The 23,819-nt window shown below is 42.4% G+C and overlaps 1 protein-coding gene across 2 annotated transcripts in view; it reads right to left on the bottom strand.

Annotated features, from left to right (window-relative positions):
- Nucleotides 1–3,954: 3,954 nt before the first annotated feature.
- Nucleotides 3,955–23,819, bottom strand: part of LOC110537700 (probable E3 ubiquitin-protein ligase DTX2) — a 31,710-nt gene continuing 11,845 nt past the window's right edge. The window contains exons 3-9 of one of the 2 annotated variants that reach the window (XM_036937662.1): nt 19,133–19,191; nt 15,917–16,066; nt 14,334–14,401; nt 13,492–13,650; nt 6,911–7,072; nt 6,749–6,838; nt 3,955–4,582 (exon numbers count right to left, since the gene is read on the bottom strand). In XM_036937662.1, the coding sequence (XP_036793557.1) occupies nt 4,316–4,582; nt 6,749–6,838; nt 6,911–7,072; nt 13,492–13,650; nt 14,334–14,401; nt 15,917–16,066; nt 19,133–19,191 (955 nt within the window). In that variant the 3' untranslated portion in view covers nt 3,955–4,315. The remainder of the gene's footprint in view (nt 4,583–6,748; nt 6,839–6,910; nt 7,073–13,491; nt 13,651–14,333; nt 14,402–15,916; nt 16,067–19,132; nt 19,192–23,819) is intronic. The other variant, XM_021623940.2, reaches the window with a different exon arrangement.

Genomic DNA, 23,819 nt, shown 5'->3' on the forward strand with positions numbered 1-23,819 from the left:
ACCTGATCCTAAATCAGCACTGCTTCTGTGAGATGCTTTATGAACATGGGCCCAGCTTTGTTTGCATTACAAATCTGTTTCCCCATTTTAAATGGTTAAAGATAAAATCCTTAATTGAAACAAAGCAATCACCCCGTCTGTGCTTTGGTAAAAAGCTGAGGTATGGGCCTGGAGAAACATAACCACTCTCAAATTCATAGATACAAGGACTGACCATCCATTTATATTAAAATGTATAGTTTTAACCATGTTGAGGCTATACAGAGTTTGTTTAAATGTACATTGTTTAAACATTGGAGTAACACGGTTCTATTTTGGGTTCTGTTGGTGTATGACAATTGAACTAAGCACGAGGCATTTATAAGTTATATTATTCAAGAATCGATGGGTACATAATATTAATTTAAGTAAAACATGGATGTAGCAACTAAGGATTCCACTTTTCAATTACAATGCATTAAGAATAAATAAAAAATGCAACTGAAACAAAAGGCAAAGTGAGAAGTTTCTCTTCCGGGTTATGCTTCTAAATTAACTGGCATTTACTGGCAAATCTGTTCCTTTATTGGAGCCAAAAATCTTCCATTATTACACAAACAAAGTACTCACTTTGCTACCATTTTGTTTTCGTTATATGCCTGTGTATTTGGTGAGTAAGTACATTGCTCAACAGAAACAAAAAAAATAATTGCATCATTTACTTTAAAAAATGTTTTAACTATCAACCACAGATAACCTGGTAATTAACATACGTGTTAATTAAATGCACTGTCAAAACTAAAAGTGCTACTGATGTTCTATATTCCCCACGAGAGCTGGCACATTCCATGGAGCATGTCAAAAGGGGTGCGACACATCAGGCTGTTCCAAAAAAAAAAAAAAAAGTCCTTTGGTCAAAAGATAAGAGCGCGCCGCTATATATACGCACTGCTCAAAAAAATAAAGGGAACACTTAAACAACACAATGCAACTCCAAGTCAATCACACTTCTGTGAAATCAAACTGTCCACTTAGGAAGCAACACTGATTGACAATCAATTTCACATGCTGTTGTGCAAATGGAATAGACAACAAGTGGAAATTATAGGCAATTAGCAAGACACCCCCAATAAAGGAGTGGTTCTGCAGGTGGTGACCACAGACCTCTCAGTTCCTATGCTTCCTGGCTGATGTTTTGGTCACTTTTGAATGCTAGCGGTGCTTTCACTCTAGTGGTAGCATGAGATGGAGTCTACAACCCACACAAGTGGCTCAGGTAGTGCAGCTCATCCAGGATGACACATCAATGCGAGCTGTGGCAAGGTTTGCTGTGTCTGTCAGCGTAGTGTCCAGAGCATGGAGGCGCTACCAGGAGACAGGCCAGTACATCAGGAGATGTGGAGGAGGCCGTAGGAGGGCAACAACCCAGCAGCAGGACCGCTACCTCTGCCTTTGTGCAAGAAGGAGCAGGAGGAGCACTGCCAGAGCCCTGCAAAATGACCTCCAGCAGGCCCCATATGTGCATGTGTCTGCTCAAACGGTCAGAAACAGACTCCATGAGGGTGGTATGAGGGCCCGACGTCCACAGGTGGGGGTTGTGCTTACAGCCCAACACCGTGCAGGACGTTTGGCATTTGCCAGAGAACACCAAGATTGGCAAATTCGCCACTGGCGCCCTGTGCTCTTCACAGATGAAAGCAGGTTGACACAGAGCACATGCGATAGACGTGACAGAGTCTGGAGACGCCGTGGAGAACGTTCTGCTGCCTGCAACATCCTCCAGCATGACCGGTTTGGCGGTGGGTCAGTCATGGTGTGGGGTGGCATTTCTTTGGGGGGGCCGCCCAGTCCTCCATGTGTTCGCCAGAGGTAGCTTGACTGCCATTAGGTACCGAGATGAGATCCTCAGACCCCTTGTGAGACCATATGCTGGTGCGGTTGGCCCTGGGTTCCTCCTAATGCAAGACAATGCTACTAGACCTCATGTGGCTGGAGTGTGTCAGCAGTTCCTGCAAGAGGAAGGCACTGATGCTATGGTTTTCTACTTTAATTTTGAGTGTGACTCCAAATCCAGACCTCCATGGGTTGATACATTTGATTTCCATTGATAATTTTTGTGTGATTTTGTTGTCAGCACATTCAAATATGTAAAGAAAAAAGTATTTAATAAGAATATTTCATTCATTCAGATCTAGGATGTGTTATTTTAGTGTTCCCTTTATTTTTTTGAGCTATATATATATATATATATATATATATATATATATATATATATATATATATATATATATATATATATATATATATATATATATATATATATATATATATATATATATATATATATATATATATATAGTGGAGCACCCTTTGACAAAAGGACTTTTGTAGTGCTATACACACACATACTTATACACACACATACAGTGGGGCAAAAAGGTATTTAGTCAGCCACCAATTGTGCAAGTTCTCCCACTTAAAAAGATGAGGCCTGTAATTTATCATAGGTACACCAACTATGACAGACAAAATTAGAAAAAATCCAGAAAATCACATTGTAGGATTTTTTATTAATTAATTTGCAAATTGTTGTGGAAAATAAGTATTTGGTCACCTACAAACAAGCAAGATTTCTGGCTCTCACAGACCTGTAACTTCTTCTTTAAGAGGCTCCTCTGTCCTCCACTTGTTACCTGTATAAATGGCACCTCTTTGAACTTGTTATCAGTATAAAAGACACCTTTCCACAACCTGAAACAGTCACACTCCAAACTCCACTATGGCCAAGACCAAAGAGCTGTCAAAGGACACCAGAAACAAAATTGTAGACCTGCACCAGGCTGGGAAGACTGAACCTGCAATAGGTAAGCAGCTTGGTTTGAAGAAAATCAACTGTGGGAGCAATTATTAGGAAATGGAAGACATACAAGACCACTGATAATCTCCCTCAATCTGGGGCTCCACGCAAGATCTCACCCCGTGGGGTCAAAATGATCACAAGGGGGGACTACACAGGGGGACCTAGTGAATGACCTGCAGAGAGCTGGGACCAAAGTAACAAAACCTAACATCAGTAACACACTACGCCGCCAGGGACTCAAATCCTGCAGTGCCAGGCGTGTCCCCCTACTTAAGCCAGTACATGTCCAGGCCCGTCTGAAGTTTGCCAGAGAGCATTTGGATGATCCAGAAGACGATTGGGAGAATGTCATATGGTCAGATGAAACCAAAATATAACTTTTTGGTAAACTCAACTCGTCGTGTTTGGAGGACAAAGAATGCTGAGTTGCATCCAAAGAACACCATACCTACTGTGAAGCATGGGGGTGGAAACATCATGCTTTGGGGTGGTTTTTCTGCAAAGGGACCAGGACGACTGATCCGTGTAAAGGAAAGAATGAATGGGGCCATGTATCGTGAGATTTTGAGTGAAAACCTCCTTCCATCAGCAATGGCATTGAAGATGAAACGTGGCTGGGTCTTTCAGCGTGACAACGATCCCAAACACACCGCCCGGGCAATGAAGGAGTGGCTTCGTTAGAAGCATTTCAAGGTCCTGGAGTGGCCTAGCCAGTCTCCAGATCTCAACCCCATAGAACATCAATGGAGGGAGTTGAAAGTCCGTGTTGCCCAGCAACAGCCCCAAAACGTCACTGCTCTAGAGGAGATCTGCATGGAGGAATGGGCCAAAATACCAGCAACACTGTGTGTGAAAACCTTGTGACGACTTACAGAAAATATGTTTGACCTCTGCCATTGCCAACAAAGGGTATATAACAAAGTATTGAGATAAACTTTTGTTATTGACCAAATACTTATTTTCCACCATAATTTGCAAATAAATTCATTAAAAATCCTAATGTGATTTTCTGGATTTTTTTCTTCTCCTTTTGTCTGTCATAGTTGAAGTGTACCTATGATTAAAATTACAGTCTCCTCATCTTTTTAAGTGGGAGAACTTGCACAATTGGTGGCTGACTAAATACTTTTTTGCCCACTGTGTGTGTGTACATATATAAATATATATAGCACTACAAATATAGGGATGTATACAGGGTGCCGTTTGAGACACAGCCTAGGTGACTAAACCAAGAGCTAATGGAGCACTACTGCAGCTAATAAAGTCCAAGTCAAACCCCACATTATCAGTATGTGTAGTATTCGGCACACTGCACTCAGACATACGCTTTGCATTGAATACCTAATAAAAACACTTCCAGGTGGGAATGTGAATACTTGGTTTATCCCTTATGTTCTCTATGTTGAAGTTGCGACATTACGAGGAAAGTGATTCACGGTCAGTTTCACAGTCGGATGCTCCCTAGCCATAACCAGTTCACAGTCTAGAGTTTGACGCTCCTCCCTGGCTGGGGTCCTCCTGTCTGAGGAGGCAGTCATCGGTCACCCCCTGGGAGGCCAGCTCGGACAGCACGTTGTCCAGGTAGTTGGGGTCCGGGTAGCCATGACCCGACATGTTGGACATCATCTCAGTCTTGTGGTGGATCTCGTTCCACACCACCGTATCGGGCTCGCCCGTGGTGCTGGACGTTCCCACCGTAAAAATGAGGCGCCGTGTCCATGCCACCTTCAGCAGCTCCAGCACCTGACATGAAATTAGAGATGAAATTAGAGATGAAATGTCCCCATCACTGTCATGGACTTTTAGCTAGCGGTGGCCAAAGTTACTGGAAGTTTGTTGTGAGCAACTCCATACGAGATTGGCCCAAATCTATGATATTCCTGAAATTAAATGCATTGAAATGTCCTTTGGGGTAAGGATGTTTGGCATACCATTGAAGTCTAGCGAAAATTATTATTGAGAAATAATTGATTGAAATTAAAAAAAAAAAATGACATTTTGGCCTTACCCAGGCCTTCTGTAAAGACACTACAACGATGAGTCTGTAGATGCTAAAGACAGTATTGGTGTCATTTGAAACCTTACCGTGTGGTCTGAAATATGAGGAGTTTAGATTAATAACATTTTACATTAATTTCTGGATAATTAAAAAATAAACAAATACTTTGAATGTACACTTTTTGACATTTAATGAGAGAACTAGAAAATACTGTCCCACATACATTGTGTAATTGGATAATCCCCAACAGCGACCTAACTGCCACGGTCGCACACTGGCTAGCAAAAGTGCTATGTACTGTACAAGTAAATGTACACATACCTAGAATCTGACTTGGTAAAATGGTGCTGCTAGCAAGACATATAGAAATGTAATACAGAGACAATACAGAGAGGAATTTAAACAATGTAAATACTGTATATTATATACAAAATAAATAGTGAACATAGAACTAAAAGAGTATGAGCTAATTTACAGTGACTTTCACACCTCACTAACCATTTTACTCCCCCTAGCAGAGCAGGTTAGAATGTTTTGAAGTTATTCAGACGAGTAAGTGACTGTGGTACTGTTTTGCCATAGTTAATGTACAAACGCTTCCCACGTGTGAACCACACACACACCTCCAAGACCCAAATCTTGTGTTCTTAAATTAGGAAAACCGAGACAAAATCTGTCAGTTCAGCCGCCTTTAAAGTTTCTCCTGGCCCATAGACTAGTTTCAGGGTGAGGAACCTTCTAACATTAAGTTATAAAATACTGAATGTCCCTTTTAAGGTGGTCTGCATTGTCTCTAGGTTATGGAAGAGGTATGCCCATTTGATTTCACATCGACAGGAAATCAGATATAGAAATGGATTTCTTTGGCAAGAACATTTGGATGAATTATCAATAAAACAATTACCTCACACTGTACAGTAAAATAAGCATTTATTAAATATAGCCAACAGAGTAGCGGAGTTGGTCGCAATGAATGGCAAATCAAATTAAAATAGTAATGAGGAATTGGAACAAGATATTCAAGTGAGAGGTTTCACTATTTTGAATGGTACACCTGAAAATTAAATATTTTTTATTTTCCCCCTTGAAACTGCTGTCAGACTTCCTAGACTGGTTTTTGCACATACAAGAAATGTGTGAGTGTAACAATTGTTCAAATATTTTGTGAATTTCACCAGGTTCGTATATTCATATAGCATATTGAGTTATTATGCTTGCCTGAATCCTGGGAAATAGGGGAGCACGTACTTACGGTTTGCCCTGCCTGCTCAAATAATTTGGACGCATAGAGGTATCTTCAGAAATCAGAAATGTTACATGTAATAAGCACAAGACACACTGTTTTGTTCATAAATAATGGTGTACATTTAGTGTTTACTCATAAAGGGATGGTATTGTAAGTATTACTTTTTAAGATGATAATAACATTTCGAATTCAACATGTGGTTGTTAGCTAGCTAGTGTGTTGTATGTGTGAATGATGGCTAGCTCCTTGACGGATCAACGTCCTTTGTTATGTGTCTGTTGTAGAGAGAGGAAATGATTGGCAGAACATATGTGCTCTACAAATGTTTTTATATTTTCTTATGAAAGCAGAAGAAACTCATTACACTGAAAACAGCCTGATCACTGAAGTCCACGTCTTCTACCAACGGAGCTACAAAAGGATCACACACACACACAGCGGAGCTACGGCGGTGCAGTACAGCACCGGTTACATGAGCAGAACAGAGTCAAAAGGTTGTGTTCATTAGGGAGTTAACTGGAAAAAAAACAGACTAAAACAGGGAGGAACTACGTGGACTTGTCCAATGAGAACTGCTAACTTTCTGTTGCGTGCCCTTACGAGCACGTCCAGGGTGTTGTCAACTGTTTGCAGTGTGTTGGTTCGTTGTAAGATAGCTGCTTACCTTTCTGCCCTTTTTGTTGTCTGGGAGGAAGCAGAAGCGAGGGAAGCCTCTAGAGGTGTACGACTGCCCGGGATTAGGGTGCTCTGGACCCTGGAGAGAGTGAGGAAGTGAGTGAGTGAGTGTGTCTCATGTGTGTGTCTTGTGTGTGTCTTGTGTGTGTACCTGTATCCCATGGGTGATGCTGTAAATTATCTGGATAGTTCCACAGTCAGGGTGGCCAGGGAGGGACTGGGAGATACTATAGATCTCCATCTTCCCCTTGGGCTGGGTCCCAGTCTTCTCCCCATAGATTGTCTTGCATGAGGGGCACTGGAGGCTGCCATCCTGGAACAGAGAACAGGCAGTCAACCACCTTAGAAGACACCCAACGGAGGCAGACTTTCTTTACAAAATACCAAAAGGCACATGTACAGTGCATTCGGAAAATATTCAGACCCCTCGACTTTTTCCACATTTTGTTCCAGCCTTATTCTAAAATTGATTAAAATGTGTTTCCTCAATCTACACACAATACTCCACAACGACAAAGCGAAAACAGGTTTTTAGAAATTGTATCAAATTTACTAAAAATAAAAAATAGAAATACCTTATTTGCATAAGAATTCTGACCTTTTGCTATGAGACAAAATTGATCATCCTTGATATGCTTCTACAACTTGATGGGAGTCCATCTGTGGAAAATTCAATTGATTGGACATGATTTGGAAAGGCACACACACCTTTCTATATAAAAGGTCCCACAGTTGTCAGTGCATGTCTGAGCAAAAACCAAGCGATGAGGTCGAAGGAATTGTCTGTAGACCTCCGAAACAGGATTGTGTCGAGGCAAAAAAAATTGTGGCATTGAAGGTCCAAGAACACAGTGGTCTCCAGTATTAAATGAAAGAAGTCTGGAACCACCAAGACTCTTCCAAGAGCTGGCCGCCTTGCCAAACTGAGCAATTGGGGGGAAAAGGGCCTTGGCCAGGGAGGTGAACGAGAGCCTAACGGTCACTCTGACAGATCTTCAGAGTTCCTCTGTGGAGATGGGAGAACCTTCCAGAAGAACAACCATCTCTACAGTACTCCACCAATCAGGCATTTATGGTAGAGTGGCAAGACGGAAGCCACTCCTCAGTAAAAAGGCACATGACAGCCTGCTGGAAGTTTGCCCAAAGGCACCTAAAGACTCTCAGACCACGAGAAACAAGATTCTCTGGTCTGATGAAACCAATATTGAACTCTTTGGCCTGAATGCCAAGCGTCACGTCTGGAGGAAACCTGGCACCAACCCTACGGTGAAGCATGGGTGGCAGCATCATGCTGTGGGTTGTTTTTCAGTGGCAGGGACTGGGATACTAGTCAGGATCAGGGGAAAGAGATCCTTGATGAAAACCTGCTCCAGAGCGCTCAGGACCTCAAACTGGGGCAAAGGACAACGACCCTAAGCACACAGCCAAGACAACGCAGAAGTAGCTTCGGGACAAGTCTCTGAATGTCCTTGAGTGGCCCAGCCAGAGCGCAGACTTAAAACCGATCAAACTAATCTGGAGAGACCTGAAAATAGCTGTGCAGCGAACACTCCCCATCAAACCTGACAGCTTGAGAGACTCGGGAGAAGAAATGGGAGAAACTCTCCAAATACAAGTGTGCCAAGCTTGTAGCATCATACCCAAGAAGACTTGAGGCTGTAATCGCTACCAAAGTTGCTACAACAAAGTAAAGGTTAAAGGGTCTGAATACTCTAGGAAGTCTTGGTTGTTCCAAATGTCTTCCATTTAAGAATGATGGAGGCTACTGTGTTCTTGGGGACCTTCAACACTGCAGAAATGATTAAGTAACTTCCCCAGATCTGTGCCTCAAAACAATCCTGTCTCAGGAGCTCTACGGGCAATTTCTCCAACCTCATGGCTTGGTTCTTTGCTCTGACATGCACTGTCAACTGTGGGACCTTATACAGACAGGTGTTTGCCTTTCCAAATCATGTCCAATCAATTGAATTTACCACAGGTGGACTCCGATTAAGTTGTATAAACATCTAAAAATGATCAACGGAAACAGGATGCACCGGAGCTCAATTTTGAATCTCAAAGCAAAGGGTCTGAATACTTATGTAAATAAGGTATCTTTTTTATTTTTTCATAAATTTGCAAACATTTTCGCTTTGTCATATTGTGTGTAGATTGATGAGAAATATTTTTTGAATCGATTTTTAGAGTAAGGCTGTAATTTGCCTTCAGGGTGGCGCTGTGGTCTAAGGCACTGCATCGCAGTGGTAGAGGTGTTACTACAGTTGGAAAGTGTCTCTGCCGACACATAGGTGCGGGTGTTAAGGAGCATGCTTTGGGGTGTGGCAGGGTAGTCTAGTGGTTAGAGTGTTGGGCTAGTAACCGAAAGGTTGCAAGTTCAAATCCCTGAGCTGAAAAGGCAGTTAACCTACTGTTCCTAGGCTGTCATTGAAAATAAGAATTTGTTCTTAACTAACTGACTAGTTCAATAAAAAGGTTAAAAAAAAAAAAGACTACCGTCGCCTTTCCCGAGCCTGTTGGGGACTTGCAGCGATGAAAGAAGGGGGTTAGAATAAAGAGTATGAGTAAAATCTGTAACAAAACATGGAAAGAGTCAAGAGGTCTGAGTACAGTGTACTTTTTGAAGGCACCTTGACATTGTGCCTGAATTCAAAATTGATTATATTTCTCACACAATAACCCATAATGACAAAGTGAAACAAACAGAAATATGTCATTTACATACAGTACCAGTCAAAAGTTGACATATTCCTGGGTTTTTCTATAATTTTACTATTTTCTACATTGTAGAATAATTGTGAAGACATCAACACTATGGAATCATGTAGTAAAAAAACAAAAAACATCACAATATATTTTATATTTGAGATTTACCTTTATTTAACTAGGCAAGTCAGTTAAGAACAAATTCTTATTTTCAATGACGGCCTAGGAACAGTGGGTTTGTACCTTGTCAGCTCAGGGGTTTGCTGGATCGAATCCCCGAGCTGACAAAGTAAAAATCTGTAGTTCTACCCCTGAACAAGGCAGTTAACCCACTGTTCCCCGGTAGGCCGACATTATAAATAACAATTTGTTCCTAACTGACTTTGCCTAATATACAAAAAAAAAAATGTGTTTCAACAGGACAATGACACAAAACACACCTCCAGGCTATGTAAGGGCTTGTGGCGAAATCCTGCACGGAGCCTTCACCGTGCACTGCCACTTTAAGAGCGCATCAGCAGTAAGGAAGGGGGAAATAAAAGACAGACAGCTCTTTCAGTTCTCTGGGGAGGGGCTCTTGGTTGGCGAGACAGTTGGTTGTGAATGCTATGCTGCAGATGTCCTTGTTTATATTCAGCGTGTGTAGTTTATAAAGTATTTAACTCAATCATCGGTGTGACCGCTCTAGGTCGTGATCGTTTGGAACCGCACCTGTTATGGATCGCATGGATTAGTAGCAACATTGTTGCGAAGCTTTGACATACAAACCAACAAACCATTGGACGGTCAGACGGGACAACGGCAAGCCTGAAGACCACAGCTAAGATCTCTTGCTCTCTCCTCTATCAAACAAAATCTTTACCCCTCTCTAATAAATAGCACTACAGGCTATTTAACCAAGAAGGAGAAAGATAGTACTGCATCAGTTGACCTGGCCTCTACAATCACCCAACCTCAACCCAATTGAGGTGATGTGGGATGAGTTGAACCACAGTGTGAAGGAAAAGCAGCCAACAAGTGCTTATAATATGTGAGAACTCCTTCATGACTGTTGGAAAAGCATTCCAGGTGAAGCTGGTTGAGAGAATGCCAAGAGTGTGCAAAGCTGTCATCAAGACAAAGGGTAGCTACTTTGAAGAATCTAAAACACACTTTTTTGGTTACTACATGTGTTATTTCATATAAATATTTCATATTTCACTATTATTCTACAATGTAGAAAATAGTTTAAATAAAGAAAAACCCTTGAATGAGTAGGTGTGTCCAAACGTTTGACTGGTACTGTATATGGAGTGGTACTCAATGTGTTGCATTGGATTTGCCCCAAACATAAAACTTTGTATTCAGGACAAAAGGTTAATCGCTTTGACAATTTTTTTGCTTTACTTTACTGCCTTGTTGCAAACAGGAATGCATTATATATATATATATATATATATATTCTGTACAGGCTTCCTTCTCACTCTGTCATTTAGGTTAGTATTGTGGAGTAACTACAATGTTGTTGATCCATCCTCAGTTGTTTTCTCCTATCACAGCCATTCAACTCTAACTGTTTTAAAGTCACCATTGGCCTCAGGGTGAAATCTCTGAGCGGTTTTCTTCCTCTTCGGCAACTGAGTTAGGAAGTACACCTGTATCTTAGGATGGTGTATCAATACACCCAGTCACTACAAAGTGTCATAAATAATTTCACCATTCTCAAAGGGATATTCAATGTCTGCTTTATTTTATTTTTACCAATAGGTGCCCTGCTTTGCAAAACCTCCCTGGTCTTTGTGGTCGAATCTGTGTTTGAAATTCACTGCTCAACTGAGTGACCTTACAGAATTTCATGTGTGGAATACAGAGGTGAGGGAATCATGTTAAATACTATTATTGCACACTGAGTGAGTCCATGCAACTTATGTGAGTTAAGCAAATTTTTACTCCTTAACTTATAAAGGGGTTGAATACTTAAACTCAAAACTATGGCTGTTATGATGACCATATTACCTCCACACCGGCAGTCAAATTCCATGTGACCGTTTAGTCACAGTAATTAAGCTCCGATGCTGCTGATGGTGCTCATTAGTAGTCTACCTAACTTGCTAACTGCCTGGTATTCAACACTACATTGTCCCTCTAATCACTGACATCAATGCAAACGTAATCAAACCCTTCATGAGAGCCCATGTTGTGCAACATTTTTATAGGCTATGCAACTGTGTGAGAAAACAGATTGATGGCCTCTTAAACATTTGGAGGATCTCATCAGCTTTCTACAGGCTAGCGAAAGTAGGACATGTATTTTTGTCAGCTGCCCGTTTCAAGACAGGTGCATGATAATGGTTCATTCTAAATCAAATTTCACACAGATTATTTAGTGTATGTAAAGATTAAATTAAGAATAGTACGCTGGCTGACAATATTAGCCTATCACTTGTGAATGATGCAAGAAATAGAGAATGCTTCTTTTTTCCCGCAACTTTAAAATCAGTCACACACCTCATGTAGCCTAGCCCATAGGCCTATATGTTTGTATCACAACTAAAAAGTGGCCAATTCACTTCTTAAAATGAAGCACATTAATACGCTTTACAACAGGTGTAGAGACATGAGTCAACTTTTGTACTGTCCGGGATAGTAGATTAACAGGCTAGTGCTTTTGCTGTTTGTTAGGCCTACTCATCTCGTTGGCTGACAAAGTAAATGTGGACAGTTCTTCCAATATCTTCAATATGCACTTTGGAATTGGATAAGGACGCACACAGTTGCGTCCCCAATGTGTCGAAAGAGAAAGACCCAATCATGTGACGGAGAGCCATGTGAGTGAGGTGCTTCGACACGCAGTTAGGAGAAGGGAATTATAACTATTATATTTAGCCCAAGGGCACAACGGCCGCAAAAGGCATGGATTTTTTTAGGGGGCATTACGGCCACAAAAAGGGGGGTTAGCCGGAAGATTTGAGGCATTGTCAAGTGCTTGTCAAATTGTGAATGAGAGACTGATAATGTACAGCCTGCGCAAAAAAACAAAGCAGATCTCGTGCCTTTCATGTGACTTTTTCTCAAATCATTGGAGTCGCATCATGGAGCCGCAGAATGTATCCAAAATCAAAACATATAGCCCAACATTTGTATCACAACAAAAGTTACAAATATACCTGCTTCTTTGTTAACCGATCAACACAGAATAGCCACATGTGCCCACTCAAATCTTTGAGAAAATATCCTTTATTTTATTCAGCCATTTTCAATTGTATTCTTCAAAACTATAAAATAATGGCACGGCATTCTAAGCAAATCTTGTAGGCTAAATTAACTAGTGTAACCCACAGCGTAGCCCACAGCCATATGGCATAGCCTGATCAGGGCCTAACATATGGACTCAGAGTATGCTATTCTATACTTTTGAAATAGATAACATCTTCATATCATGTTTCTTTAGACCTGTCTAAAATACATCATGGATTTACTGTGATGGTGTAGGCCATATTACATGGATTTATTAGACTTTTTAAAATGTAGATGTTCCTATGGTCTACATCAGCGGAAGCCAGGAGATGCTACATGTGTTTAATAACAGACAATTACCGTGAGACCGGCAGTTATATGCTTGACAATCACCGGCCAACAAAATCTCATGACCGCCACAGCCCTTCTCAAAACGTATTAGCTTTTCATTTTTATTTAATAAAAAAAAATAGAATTCCGCTATGATATTATTGGGTATTGTGTGTAGGCCAGTGACCCCCCCCAAAAAAATCTAAATTTAATCAATTTTCAATCCAGGCTGTAACAACAAAATGTGGAAAAAGTCAAGGGGTGTGAATACTTTCTGAAGGCACTGTAATATGACACGTTGTGGGTGACACTTAACTTTTAGCCTGCAAGTACAATGCTTCATTACTTGTTATAAGCATGTACAAGCCATTATAGTGCCTTATAAGGCTTATAATATGTTAATGCCTCTATGTAGGACAATATGTGGGGTCGTGTCTTCCAGGCAACCAACTGAATTACATTTAGGATCTCTGTGGCACCCACCTTGGTACCATTGTTGTACATGGCCAGCATGCAGAGCATGTGGAGGGTGTGTCCACACTTGAACTTGCCCACGGCGCCAGGCTGGATGGACTGGGCTCCCTCAGACGCCACGTCATAATCCGACGGACAAGACAGCCGGTCCATACAGATGATGCAGTCCTGAAACCACAGGGAGAATGTTATCATAAAATTACATGAGAACAAGTATTACAGGATCTCTATGATATTATATTGCAAGTCTATCAATTGTGGTTGGGATAACTTGGGGATACAGATGGGTATTGTATACAAAACAGCAGTTGGTTTGCTCATACTGCTTTAGAAATAGGCCAAGCCTGTGTTCATTTTAGAGAAATCATATTGCTTTCAACCTGCATACTGCAAATTCTTTGCAAAATAACATTTCTTTCTTCAATACAAATACAATTAGTTGCTTTGTATATAAAAAAAAATCACATCACCTTCACATGAATGTATAATTTTTTACAAATATAGTTTAAGTCTGAGAGACTACATGCAAACTAAAGCAGGTGTAATTAATTGCATCTTTACAATGAGTTCCTGTGTACCAGAACGAGGAAACACACGACTGATTCTCCTGCAAGAGCACTACTTCAGTGAGTGCTGCGTAAAAAGACGGCCCCAGGGAGAATTTCCCCCTAGGTACAGATCTAGGATAAGATTCCCTTCCCCCAATCCTAACCTTAACCATTAGGGGGGAAAATGCTAAACTGACCCAAGATCAGCGCCTAGGGGCAACTTCACCCTATACAAAAAAAACAAATAAATAAATAAATAAATAAGATGCGAGGGAGGAGGGAGATTGACATTGACATGCGTACCTCGTCTTGAGCAGAGGCCACTTCCTCCATGTAGCGGTGAATGACATCCTCTGGTTTCTGGGCCGGGACTGAGAGGATAGTGGACACAATGAACAGAGTTGGGGAGAAGCCAACCACATACACAGGACACAGGTGGTATTATCATGACAGAAATTGTATAGACATTTGTTTTTTTAATCCATGGCTTTCAGTGGTTGCCTAGTTGTTTTGCAGTTTGCGAACAAATTATGTTCACAGATATAAGCCTAGATTTTATAGCCTATAGTTAAATCCAAAAACATTTTAATTGACACGTCACTTTCACTGTATTTTATATTTCTGCCTTCTGAAAGCCTAAAGCAAAAATGTCCAACTCATTCTGCAGAAGTAGCCTACACACTTCGCTGCAGCTCAGACTTTAGGCAGGCTTAGTTGGCAAATCTGTACCATGCAAGAGCACTGCTCGAAAATGTAACATGAGTTTGAGGCACACAGTATTAATGTTTGACAGTTATGGCTGAATGAGAGAAGAGGGTAAGATGTTGACACTAATCTACTAATGTGCCAAACGCACCCTCTTGCTCTTCCTTCGTCAGTCAGGGTATGCGTCACAAATGCCACCCTATTCCCTACATTGGTCAAAAGTAGTGCACTATGTAGGGAATATGGTGCCAATTTCAGGTGCTTCCTCAGAGTTAGATTTGTGAATGTCAGTTCGCCATCTTTATAGAACACCTTCGTAAATAAAAAGGCATTATATGAAGATAAGCTGGATCCAAAAAGCAGGAACACGATTAGTTCTGAAGGAAACACACCAATGTTTGTTAGCTAATGAATACGGTGTTGACCGCCAAGCAACATCACAACACTGATTCGTGGATATGAATGAGAGAGTCACGTGAGGGCAAATGATTAGTACAGAGACAAGTAGGCGATGGAATGAAATAAAAGAGTGAGCACATGTAAGATAAAAGGACGCTATACTAGCCTGCAGGTAACAATCAAAACACACTGCCTGAGATGCCTTTTCATTTTCATTTTGAAATGTGTACATATAATCTAAAATACACACACACAACTTAATGATAAATGGTTCCTTACACTGATAGTAGTATATCAGCCAGGGGAAATGTAATCCATGGTTCAGGTTTATTTTAAAAGCCACTACTAACTTGAGCTAACTTTAGCCACCTCTAGTGAAAGATCTATGGGAGTGATAGGGGCAACCATGATATATTTTGGGCCAAATCACCTTTAAGGCAAGTCAAACCAAATCAATGAGTTGATTTCAGTTGCCCCCATCACTCCCATTGATTGTAAGTCTTGTGTAGTGACTATTGAGATCCTAAAACTGAGTGAGAATAGGAATTCCTAGCTCGGATATCGCCAATGTTGTTTCACCAGGCAGGCATATTAGTTTCCCACCACAAAAACACAAGGAATAAATTTTTTTCATATTTGAACATGTATTACAACTTGTTTGGGATAACTCTAGATGACAACACAATGGAAAGCATTGGATGTGACAAGGCACAGAGCTGGATGCAGGCCCATAATGGGGGGGGGGGGGGGGGGGGTAGGAGGGGGGTGGGTGGCGTAGCTACCTGTCCTGTGCTGCCTCTTTTCCCTCCTAACCGAGCTGCGACTTTTGGAGCCCGCGGGCCTGCTGCTGCTGGGGGGAGGAGGAGCGGAGGAGGGAGCACTCATGAAGCGTACGCCGAGTCCCACTGCTGACATCAAAATGGAGGCCATGCCTGGAGTGGGTGGCCAGGGGAGGACCGGTGGAGACATGCAGAGGGGGTGGGGGACGGGGGTGGGGGACGGGGGGGTTGGAAGGGGATCAGGACCAAAGGGATGCGACATGGTGGATAAAGCAGTGACTGACTGGTGGGAAAAGAGGGCGTGTATTGGGAAGTTTGGGAAGCTTCCAGACCAATTCTGCTTGGTCAAAATAGAGAACATTGGATTCAGGAATAAGAAGTCATTTGGATTCATTGTTTGTACAGTAAAGAAAATGTGTTTGACTAACATTCAGCAGTAATAAATGTGGGCTGATGTGATAAATGCACCGATTTCCTTTTTAAAGCCATATTGTAAGGTTCTGCCTCGATTCTGGACAGCATTTAGCCTAGTGGTTATAAGAGTTGAAACAGTAACTGAATGGTTGCCGAGTCGAATCCCTGAACCAACTATGTGGGAAAAAAACTGTTATTTCATTAAGGGTAAGTTTTAAAGAGGACACAAACAAATATTTACAAAATGTAACAAAGAAAATCTTCAAAAATGCACTCTACAAAACATTTTAGCTAAAGTCCAACTGGACCAAAAGTGTTCACATGCAAAATAAGCTGAATTGCTGTTGGTCACACATGCATATACAGTGGGGCAAAAAAGTATTTAGTCAGCCACCAATTGTGCAAGTTCTCCCACTTAAAAATATGAGAGAGGCCTGTAATTTTCATCATAGGTACACTTCAACTATGACAGACAAAATGAGAGACAAAATCCAGAAAATCACATTGTAGGATTTTTTATGAATTTGCAAATTATGGTGGAAAATAAGTATTTGGTCAATAACAAAAGTTTCTCAATACTTTGTTATATACCCTTTGTTGGCAATGACAAAGGTCAAACATTTTCTGTAAGTCTTCACAAGGTTTTCACACTGTTGCTGGTATTTTGGCCCATTCCTCCATGCAGATCTCCTCTAGAGCAGTGATGTTTTGGGGCTGTTGCTGGGCAACACGGACTTTCAATGGGGTTGAGATCTGGAGACTGGCTAGGCCACTCCAGGGCCTTGAAATGCTTCTTAAGAAGCCACTCCTTCGTTGCCCGGGCGGTGTGTTTGGGATCATTGTCATGCTGAAAGACCCAGCCTCGTTTCATCTTCAATGCCCTTGCTGATGGAAGGAGGTTTTCACTCAAAATCTCACGATACATGGCACCATTCATTCTTTCCTTTACACGGATCAGTCGTCCTGGTCCCTTTGCAGAAAAACAGCCCCAAAGCATGATGTTTCCACCCTCATGCTTCACAGTAGGTATGGTGTTCTTTGGATGCAACTCAGCATTCTTTGTCCTCCAAACACGACGAGTTGAGTTTTTACCAAAAAGTTATATTTTGGTTTCATCTGACCATATGACATTCTCCCAATCTTCTTCTGGATCATCCAAATGCTCTCTAGCAAACTTCAGACGGGCCTGGACATGTACTGGCTTAAGCAGGGGGACACATCTGGCACTGCAGGATTTGAGTCCCTGGCGGCGTAGTGTGTTACTGATGGTACTGGTTACTGGCTTTGTTACTTTGGTCCCAGCTCTCTGCAGGTCATTCACTAGGTCCCCCTGTGTGGTTCTGGGATTTTTGCTCACCGTTCTTGTGATCATTTTGACCCCACGGGGTGAGATCTTGCGTGGAGCCCCAGATCGAGGGAGATTATCAGTGGTCTTGTATGTCTTCCATTTCCTAATAATTTCTCCCACAGTTGATTTCTTCAAACCAAGCTGCTTACCTATTGCAGATTCAGTCTTCCCAGCCTGGTGCAGGTCTACAATTTTGTTTCTGGTGTGCTTTGACAGCTCTTTGTTCTTGGCCATAGTGGAGTTTGGAGTGTGACTGTTTCAGGTTGTGGACAGGTGTCTTTTATACTGATAACAAGTTCAAACAGGTGCCATTAATACAAGTAACAAGTGGAGGACAGAGGAGCCTCTTAAAGAAGAAGTTACAGGTCTATGAGAGCCAGAAATTTTGCTTGTTTGTAGGTGACCAAATACTTATTTTCCACCATAATTTGCAAATAAATTAATTAAAAATCCTACAATGTGATTTTCTTTCTCATTTTGTCTGTCATAGTAGAAGTGTACCTATGATGAAAATTACAGGCCCCTCATCTTTAAGTGGGAGAACATGCACAATTTGGTGGCTGACTAAATACTTTTTTGCCCCACTGTATATATGCTCAGTCTGTCTCTCTGGTGGCCTATCTGCTGGCTCAACAGGAATGAGATTTTTTTTTGCGTAAAAAGATGAACTGCTAGCTAGGACATTTTGGACATTGCGAAATAACCATATAACAAATAAAATAAACGTTTTGGATAAAACGACAACATCCTAAGTGTAACGGAAAATGTAACGAGAAAGAAAAAAGTGAACTATTGCTTTAACTATTCCTTTTCATTAAGACCACAACCCCCTGAGACTACCCTGGAAAATAAATTACATCATGGGCTGGGCAACTGACAAGAACCAAGCCTGGTTGGTGCACAACAGGGCCTGGTCTGTGGAGATTGTGCACAGCGATAAACTGGAGGTGCTAGACTAGTTGTCTAGAGAGACACAATGCTTTCACACCATAGACAGTGACAGGCTATTGCCATGAAATCACAAAGGAGTTCTCTGTATCACTGCTTTAATGACTGGTCAACAAAAGCTGTGCCTCTAAAATCTGTCAGGTCTATCAGATAAGCTTACTAAAGCACACAATTGCTGGACAGTGCTGTCAAATGTGTAGCCTATTTCTGGTGTAACAGCCATCTTTGTTAAGTCATTAGCTTGCCATAGGCTACACATTTGGCTGAAACAAAGTATGTCAACGAACATTGATTTTAAAACTTATGAGTGTGAAAACGCAACACTTTTTCACCCTCTTACTTTCACACTGAGACGTAACCTCATGGAGCAGAAGGTTCTGCCATCGTCAACAAGAAAAACAATGCTTTACCGAAACCGCTAGAATTCACATGGATGGGGACTGTAAGAATACAGGTAGTACCACCATTGGGGACGTGAAAATTGGATGAATTACTTGGGACCTCTTTACCTGCCAGGGCTGAGCTCACACTGGTGGATCCATTCAGTTGCACAGGGATGGTGGGGATACTGTGGCAGAAGAAACAGGAAAACGGACATTAACGGAGCATGGTGAAGGCCAAAAGGCACACATACGAATCCGTACACACCATTGCATGAGCAATCAAATGAAGAACTGATGTGGTTTCTCAACAACAACAACAAAAAAGAGCTCTAGACACTGCAGAATCCATCCACGATATCATCTATATTGAATAGTTCTGCGGCCTGTCACTGCAGGTTAACAATTATATCAATAACAATACTAAAAGGTTACGATTTGAATTTCTCAACTTTCGACATTCTAAATTAAAAAGCTAGGAAATCCACAGAAGATAAATGTCCTTCCTCTGATTAATGATGGATGGGAAGCTAGCGTGGCCTTGCTAAAACATGCCTGCCAGTGTTCAGAGTTGAACCTGTCCCCATGAGGAGGAGAACAATGGACCCCCAAAAATCCGGCTTTCCTGCTCCACGTCAGACAAAGGCCAGGGGTACTACGGTGCACTGTGCAGTATTTCCTCCTGGTTTCCAACACTTTCATGTCGTTCCACTGAGGCCTGTGTTCAGTGGTGCCCAAGAGAGAGCAGAGCAAAAGCAGAGAAGTCCTGCTGCAAGTATTCCAGAACACATGCAGAGAAAGCCTACCACAGTTACGCATATCTAGTGAACGGATACCTATAGTGTGTATATATGTATACAGTAATCAAATCAAATCAAATTTTATTTGTCACATACACATGGTTAGCAGATGTTAATGCGAGTGTAGCGAAATGCTTGTGCTTCTAGTTCCGACAATGCAGTAATAAGCAACAAGTAATCTAACTAACAATTCCAAAACTACTGTCTTGTACACAGTGTGAGGGGATAAAGAATATGTACATAAGGATATATGAATGAGTGATGGTACAGAGCAGCATAGGCAGATACAGTAGATTGTATCGAGTACAGTATATACATATGAGATGAGTATGTAAACAAAGTGGCATAGTTAAAGTGGCTAGTGATACATGTATTACATAAGGATACAGTCGATGATATAGAGTACAGTATATACGTATGCCTATGAGATGAATAATGTAGGGTGAGTAACATTATATAAGGTAGCATTGGTTAAAGTGGCTAGTGATATATTTACATCATTTCCCATCAATTCCCATTATTAAAGTGGCTGGAGTTGAGTCAGTGTCAGTGTGTTGGCAGCAGCCACTCAATGTTAGTGGTGGCTGTTTAACAGTCTGATAGCCTTGAGATAGAAGCTGTTTTTCAGTCTCTCGGTCCCAGCTTTGATGCACCTGTACTGACCTCGCCTTCTGGATGATAGCGGGGTGAACAGGCAGTGGCTCGGGTGGTTGATGTCCTTGATGATCTTTATGGCCTTCCTGTGACATCGGGTGGTGTATGTGTCCTGGAGGGCAGGTAGTTTGCCCCCGGTGATGCGTTGTGCAGACCTCACTACCCTCTGGAGAGCCTTACGGTTGAGGGCGGAGCAGTTGCCGTACCAGGCGGTGATACAGCCCGCCAGGATGCTCTCGATTGTGCATCTGTAGAAGTTTGTGAGTGCTTTTGGTGACAAGCCGAATTTCTTCAGCCTCCTGAGGTTGAAGAGGCGCTGCTGCGCCTTCTTCACAATGCTGTCTGTGTGAGTGGACCAATTCAGTTTGTCTGTGATGTGTATGCCGAGGAACTTAAAACTTGCTACCCTCTCCACTACTGTTCCATCGATGTGGATAGGGGGGTGTTCCCTCTGCTGTTTCCTGAAGTCCACAATCATCTCCTTAGTTTTGTTGACGTTGAGTGTGAGGTTATTTTCCTGACACCACACTCCGAGGGCCCTCACCTCCTCCCTGTAGGCCGTCTCGTCGTTGTTGGTAATCAAGCCTACCACTGTTGTGTCGTCCGCAAACTTGATGATTGAGTTGGAGGCGTGCGTGGCCACGCAGTCGTGGGTGAACAGGGAGTACAGGAGAGGGCTCAGAACGCACCCTTGTGGGGCCCCAGTGTTGAGGATCAGCGGGGAGGAGATGTTGTTGCCTACCCTCACCACCTGGGGGCGGCCCGTCAGGAAGTCCAGTACCCAGTTGCACAGGGCGGGGTCGAGACCCAGGGTCTCGAGCTTGATGACGAGCTTGGAGGGTACTATGGTGTTGAATGCCGAACTGTAGTCAATGAACAGCATTCTCACATAGGTATTCCTCTTGTCCAGATGGGTTAGGGCAGTGTGCAGTGTGGTTGAGATTGCATCGTCTGTGGACCTATTTGGGCGGTAAGCAAATTGGAGTGGGTCTAGGGTGTCAGGTAGGGTGGAGGTGATATGGTCCTGGACTAGTCTCTCAAAGCACTTCATGATGACGGAAGTGAGTGCTACGGGGCGGTAGTCGTTTAGCTCAGTTACCTTAGCTTTCTTGGGAACAGGAACAATGGTGGCCCTCTTGAAGCATGTGGGAACAGCAGACTGGTATAGGGATTGATTGAATATGTCCGTAAACACACCGGCCAGCTGGTCTGCGCATGCTCTGAGGGCGCGGCTGGGGATGCCGTCTGGGCCTGCAGCCTTGCGAGGGTTAACACGTTTAAATGTCTTACTCACCTCGGCTGCAGTGAAGGAGAGACCGCAAGTTTTCGTTGCAGGCCGTGTCAGTGGCACTGTATTGTCCTCAAAGCGGGCAAAAAAGTTATTTAGTCTGCCTGGGAGCAGGACATCCTGGTCCGTGACTGGGCTGGATTTCTTCCTGTAGTCCGTGATTGACTGTAGACCCTGCCACATGCCTCTTGTGTCTGAGCCGTTGAATTGAGATTCTACTTTGTCTCTGTACTGACGCTTAGCTTGTTTGATAGCCTTGCGGAGGGAATAGCTGCACTGTTTGTATTCGGTCATGTTACCAGACACCTTGCCCTGATTAAAAGCAGTGGTTCGCGCTTTCAGTTTCACACGAATGCTGCCATCAATCCACGGTTTCTGGTTAGGGAATGTTTTAATCGTTGCTATGGGAACGACATCTTCAACGCACGTTCTAATGAACTCGAACACCGAATCAGCGTATTCGTCAATGTTGTTGTCTGACGCAATACGAAACATGTCCCAGTCCACGTGATGGAAGCAGTCTTGGAGTGTGGAGTCAGCTTGGTCGGACCAGCGTTGGACAGACCTCAGTGTGGGAGCCTCTTGTTTTAGTTTCTGTCTGTAGGCAGGGATCAACAAAATGGAGTCATGGTCAGCTTTTCCGAAAGGGGGGCGGGGCAGGGCCTTATATGCGTCGCGGAAGTTAGAGTAACAATGATCCAAGGTCTTTCCACCCCTGGTTGCGCAATCGATATGCTGATAAAATTTGGGGAGTCCTGTTTTCAGATTAGCCTTGTTAAAATCCCCAGCTACAATGAATGCAGCCTCCGGATAAATGGTTTCCAGTTTGCAAAGAGTCAAATAAAGTTCATTCAGAGCCAACGATGTGTCTGCTTGGGGGGGGATATATACGGCTGTGATTATAATCGAAGAGAATTCTCTTGGTAGATAATGCGGTCTACATTTGATTGTGAGGAATTCTAAATCAGGTGAACAGAAGGATTTGAGTTCCTGTATGTTTCTTTCATCACACCATGTCACGTTAGTCATAAGGCATACGCCCCCGCCCCTCTTTTTACCAGAAAGATGTTTTTTCCTGTCTGCGCGATGCGTGGAGAAACCTGTTGGCTGCACCGCTTCGGATAGCGTCTCTCCAGTAAGCCAGTAAGTTTGGACACACTCATTCAGGATTTACTTCTTTTTCTACATTGTAGAATAATAGTGTAGACATGAAACTATAAAATAACACATATGGAATCATGTAGTAACCAAAAAAAGTGTATATTTTAGATTCTTCAAAGTAGCCACCATTTGCCTTGATAACAGATTTGCACACTCTAGGCACTCTCAACCAGCTTTGTGAGGTACTCACCTGGAAAGCATTTAATTTAACACATGTGCCTTGTTAAAAGTTAATTTGTGGAATTTATTTAGCATAGTGGTTAGAGCGTTGGGCCAGTAACCGAAAGGTTGCTAGATCGAATCCTCGAGCTGACAAGGTAAAGAATCTGTCGTTCTGCCCTTGAACAAGGCAGTTAACCCACTGTTCCTAGGCCGTCACTGTAAATAAGAATTTGTTCTTAACTGACTTGCCTATGTAAATAAAATAGTCATTCTTAATGCGTTTGAGCCAAACAATTATGTTGTGACAAGGTAGGGGTGGTATACAAAAGACAGTCCTATTTGGTAAAATACCAAGTCCATATTATGGCAAGAACAGCTCAAATAAGCAAAGCGAAACGACAGTCCATCATTACTTGAAGACATGTAGGTCAGTCAATCCGGAAAATGTGAAGAACTTTGAAAGTTTCTGCAAGTGCAGTTGCAAAAACCATCAAGCGCTATGATGAAACTGGCTCTCATGAGGAACAGCACAGGAAAGGAAGACCCTGAGTTACCTCTGCTGCAGAGGATACGTTCATTAGAGAGTTACCAGCCTCAGAAATTGCAGCCCAAATAAATGCTTCAGAGTTCAAGTAACAGACATCTCAACATCAACTGTTCAGAGGAGACGGCGTGAATCAGGCCTTCATGGTCGATTGCTGCAAAGAAACCACTACTAAAGGACACCAATAATAAGAAGAGACTTGCTTGG

The sequence above is a fragment of the Oncorhynchus mykiss genome, chromosome 12 (genome assembly GCF_013265735.2).
Source record: "Oncorhynchus mykiss isolate Arlee chromosome 12, USDA_OmykA_1.1, whole genome shotgun sequence".
Classification (NCBI taxonomy): Eukaryota; Metazoa; Chordata; class Actinopteri; order Salmoniformes; family Salmonidae; genus Oncorhynchus; species Oncorhynchus mykiss.